Source organism: Monopterus albus, unplaced genomic scaffold (assembly GCF_001952655.1).
Source record: "Monopterus albus unplaced genomic scaffold, M_albus_1.0 scaffold38.1, whole genome shotgun sequence".
Taxonomy (NCBI): Eukaryota; Metazoa; Chordata; class Actinopteri; order Synbranchiformes; family Synbranchidae; genus Monopterus; species Monopterus albus.
Window position 1 is genome coordinate 2,969,177 of NW_018127918.1, and position 4,936 is coordinate 2,974,112.

The 4,936-nt window shown below is 37.4% G+C and overlaps 2 protein-coding genes across 6 annotated transcripts in view; one reads left to right on the forward strand and one right to left on the reverse strand.

Moving 5' to 3' along the window:
- The window catches only part of LOC109959351 (N-acetyltransferase 9-like), a 561,041-nt gene that overhangs the window by 371,952 nt on the left and 184,153 nt on the right, over positions 1-4,936 (forward strand). The window lies entirely within an intron of this gene.
- Positions 1-4,936, reverse strand: part of LOC109959334 (cullin-5) — an 18,299-nt gene that overhangs the window by 4,862 nt on the left and 8,501 nt on the right. For all 5 annotated transcript variants that reach the window (XM_020598589.1, XM_020598588.1, XM_020598590.1 and 2 more), the window contains 6 exons: positions 3,103-3,233; positions 2,471-2,578; positions 2,306-2,370; positions 2,085-2,217; positions 1,234-1,365; positions 948-1,071 (listed from right to left, as the gene is read on the reverse strand). In XM_020598589.1, coding sequence (XP_020454245.1) covers positions 948-1,071; positions 1,234-1,365; positions 2,085-2,217; positions 2,306-2,370; positions 2,471-2,578; positions 3,103-3,233 — 693 coding nt within the window. The remainder of the gene's footprint in view (positions 1-947; positions 1,072-1,233; positions 1,366-2,084; positions 2,218-2,305; positions 2,371-2,470; positions 2,579-3,102; positions 3,234-4,936) is intronic.

Consider the following 4,936-nt stretch of genomic DNA (forward strand, 5'->3'; position numbering starts at 1 on the left):
AATTATTTAAGAATGTAATTATGTAAGATTGTTAACACTGTTATAATTCTTTAGTATATTACTTGTGTGGTGTAGAAGAGAATTATTTATGTAGAGATACTGCTTGCAAACCAATGATGGTAAGATGATGTCATGGGGTAGGACTGGATAAGTCTGACTTCTTCCTACTCCATTCAAGCAGGTACTAGGTATAAGCAAATTGTTATTGGATTAGCATTTGTTGGATATGTGTAAAATTACGTGTGTTGACATATCAACTGTCTTTACATGCTTGAAAGATTAAATCAAATCAAATCAAATACCACTCTTACATGTATGTTAAATATAAAGCCAGAACACAGCTGGTTCACTTAGCTTAGCTTAGTGTAAAGCTGCAATCAACAAATACATTTGAACAAATAATCAAATATCAACATTGCTGCTTATACATTCTCTTGCTCTACATATCAATCTATCAATCCATTTTTCAGCTCTAGTCCAAAGGAAGCACCTTTAAGCACCTGACAGTTATCATCTTACATCTCATTTGTTTAATCTGCACAAAAACCAAAGTGGTTTAGATGTTTGCCTATTTCCAGTCCTGAAATGTGTTAAACATAGCTAGCTGGCTGTTGGTTCTAGCTTTATAATTCACATACAGATGTGACAGTGGTATCAATCTTCTCATTTAACTCTCAGCAAGAAATCAAATGTGTATTTCCCCAAATATCAAAATTATTGCTTTAGCTAATCAGATGAATTATCAGTTTAGTCATTTCATAAATTCATTATTTTTTTACAGTGAAATAAAGTCAATTTTCATAATCTATTAATCAATAAAAATACTGTATATTGGTTGCAGCTGCTCAAATGTAATCAATACTTTATGTCCTGCAGCAAGCAGATGAAGTCATGTGAGCAAGATGCACCTGCACTACTCACTGTTTGTCTACAGTTGTACCTCATACCTGGTAAAGCAAGCTTGTTATGTTTATGCATTTCTTTGAATGACTGGTTGAGATCCTCTGACACCTTGATGTCTTGAAACATCCTGGCCAGCTTGTTGACATAGTCAGCTGGCATTCCTACTTCCTGTTAGGATAGACAAATATTAGATAGCAATTAAAATGTGCCTCCTCAAGTAATTCCATTTTTATTTTTGGGCAACATCATACAACTTTTCAGATGAACAGAACATAAAGTGAACAGTCAGTGCTGATATGACGACATCTTTTTCACACACAGTCATCCTACCCTGAGCCACTCCACCATGTTCTCCTCTATTTCACTGTCTGCTGAGATGTCCAGGATGAGCCGACGAGTGAGATGAGCTTTGTGGTAGCGCATGAATACGTCTTTGTTCTGGACATATTTCAGAACTAATAGCTGTAAAGCACACAAATTATTAAGGAACCATTATAGTTTGGATTTTAAAACTGAATTCTTAACCTACAATAATCCAACTTTTTCCATACTAACTATTAGATTAACAGGAATTATAAATACACAGCCTGCATTTGACTGTGACTGTAACTGTTAATGCCTACAAACTATTGCTTGCCTCAAATGATGTTTGGGAACTGTTCGTGTTATAAAGAGTGTTGACATGTTTAGATTTACAGAATGCTGGGCAGCCTAGTCTCTTTTTATGGCAGCTGTGCTTCAGCCAGAGCAAGCAGCACTGTGAGAGTCTGGTATTTTCCTGAATCTCACCAATCTATTTGGTGTTTGGTTCCCAGGGTGGCATTCACAGTGAAAAAGCATCTGTATTGGGAAAACATCTTTCTTAAATTCAATCCTAATAAAAGTGAAATCCTTACTGGCTCCTAGAGTACACAGAATTACAATCTATGTAAAGTAATGGCAGGCATCTTGGTGGTTAAGTGGATAAGACGCAAGCCCAAACATTGTCTTGAAAACCTTAAAAACCTGAAAGCAGACCTTGAACAGAAATAAATTATACAACTTGCTCTCACCTGCAACCATACTACTAGTTCTACAGAACTAGTAAATAATAAACTAATAAACACTTTGAACTAATGAATACAGGGCTAATAACGACAATACTACAACAACAAAAAAACATGGGTCTCTCTGACACATACCACTTCTTTGAGCTTAGCCTCTATCTCTTCAGAGGTGAGCTTCTTGCTCACTGGGGTCTTCCTCAAGAGCATGTCACAGTAGTTGGCCAGCAACTCTGGACATTTGGACTCTGGTTGAGTTTTCAAACCTACCCTGTAAACACAGGAGAGAAAAGTCTAGTCACATATTATGGAATTTATCTTTCAAATCAAAACTGAACTGTAGACACAACATCTCTTACCCTTTCTGTTTCATCGGAAGTTCTAATTTAAATATAGTAGCATCATTCACAACAGCTTTGTATGCCTGTAAAGAGGTTTAGAAATAGGTAGGAACATTTTCTGAAAGATTTATCATACAATCAGTCTGTACTGTTAATGGACAAGTGGAAAAAGTCAAAGTTCACTTTGTCTCTAGCTGTCAGGAAGCGTGGATCATCCTGAAAGGCCTCTTTCACCAGTCGACTGAAGCGGTTAAATAAGGTGAGCAGCTGCTCCACATATTTCTCTGAGTCCTGTAACAGAGAACAGGTGGAGTTACAGATTAATATGATGAGTACTTTAGTATTTTGACAAAATAATCATAAGTCAGGATCCACTAAATAGCTTCTTCTGGAGCTTTCATGATTTTTATTAGCCAATCCATAAAATATAATCCCAATTTGACTGATCCTCAATCAACCAGAATGACTTCTGAGTTGTCCCAAATCTCTTGTTTCTGCCCTGAGGATTGAGAAGGATGCCTGGAGGAGCCATGAGCGAGGACGCACAAAAGCATCATTCACAAAAATAAAATGATGAAAGTAGCCACAACTAAATAAAATAGATAAAATGATGGTTAAAATGTTGAAAGCGTTAGGCTAACAAACTTAAAGTAATAAATTAAATAGCTAAGAGATACAAAAAATACTTAGCTGATAAAATAGATGCTCAAAACTCTGTAGATAAGACCCAAGCCTAAATAAACTAGAATAACCTTGTAAGACAACTATTAATTTAAACCTATCTGCAGTATATGTGGTGTGCAGATGACACTCACAGAGGTGATTGTCTCTGCTGAAGCCACCATATCAGCGAGGCCAGCGCTCATTATGTGCTCCTCCAGGTCCTTCAGCATGGGCTCGATGCCGCTGGGAACTTTGTCCATCAGAGAGAACATCAGATGCAACTCTGAAGGAAGAAACAGAAAGTTAGCACTCCAGATAAATAAAAACTGTGAGCTACTAGTGGTCCTGTAACTGCTAAATATAGATTATAAACCCTTAAAAATACACTAAAGAGACATCTTTAGAATTAAATTAATAAGAAGAACTGAAACTGAATTGTACTGGTCAGACTGCTGAGTGTAGGTGTCCAATGAAATTATTATCACTTTGTTTCCTATATTCTCTAGATTAAATAAAAAAATGTAGATACTAAACAATTATTCAAATTATAAAAATAATCATTATCTGAAGCTCTACAGGGGCAATTTTACTAGTGTTACCAGACTTGTCTCACAGTGTAGCAACAGAGGTGTAAGCAGTATTTGGTTTGATGTACTCAACACTAAATATTTATTTGGCAGCTGCATTATAAACCTGTAGAAGATGGGCTATTTTAAAAATAGCTACTTTGAATGAATGAATGTCACTTTCAGCTTTTTCCCATTAGGGGTTGCCAGGCATGTTGACATTTGGCATGTGTTTTACGCTGGATACCCTTCCTGATGCAACCCTGACTCGACCCTGGGTCGCAGTGGCAAGAGCGCTGCGCCCTAACCACTTATCTATTAGGGAACCCTTAAAAAGAGCAACTTTAAAATGCATTAAATATAATAAAGGTAGGTGGTTAATGTAGCAGCCGCCATTATAAATATGTTCTTCAATTTATGTTCAAATGACACATTAATTTCTTATTGTATTTTGTACTTAGGTGTACTTTAACACTGAAGAAACCTTATAAATGTGATGATTCTTAGGAGGTAGTGGAGTTATAAGAATCTTTTTTGTATGACTTAAGGCTCAAGCATGAGTACTCCATTACTATTCTTGGTGTATCCTCACATGTTAACTTATGAAGAGTGGTGGAAACACACAGGAATGTTCTGCAGATGCTCAGATGCTGGACAACAAGGTTTGGTCTGGGCTACAGTCAGGTCCATAAATATTGGGACATCGACACAATTCTAACATTTTTGGCTCTATACACCACCACAATGGATTTGAAATGAAACGAACAAGATGTGCTTTAACTGCAGACTGTCAGCTTTAATTTGAGGGTATTTACATCCAAATCAGGTGAACGGTGTAGGAATTACAACAGTTTGCATATGTGCCTCCCACTTGTTAAGGGACCAAAAGTAATGGGACAATTGGCTTCTCAGCTGTTCCATGGCCAGGTGTGTGTTATTCCCTCATCCCAATTACAATGAGCAGATAAAAGGTCCAGAGTTCATTTCAAGTGTGCTATTTGCATTTGGAATCTGTTGCTGTCAACTCTCAAGATGAGATCCAAAGAGCTGTCACTATCAGTGAAGCAAGCCATCATTAGGCTGAAAAAACAAAACAAACCCATCAGAGAGATAGCAAAAACATTAGACGTGGCCAAAACAACTGTTTGGAACATTCTTAAAAAGAAGGAACGCACCGGTGAGCTCAGCAACACCAAAAGACCCGGAAGACCACGGAAAACAACTGTGGTGGATGACCGAAGAATTCTTTCCCTGGTGAAGAAAACACCCTTCACAACAGTTGGCCAGATCAAGAACACTCTCCAGGAGGTAGGTGTATAACAATCAAGAGAAGACTTCACCAGAGTGAATACAGAGGGTTCACCACAAGATGTAAACCATTGGTGAGCCCCAAAAACAGGAAGGCCAGATTAGAGTTTGC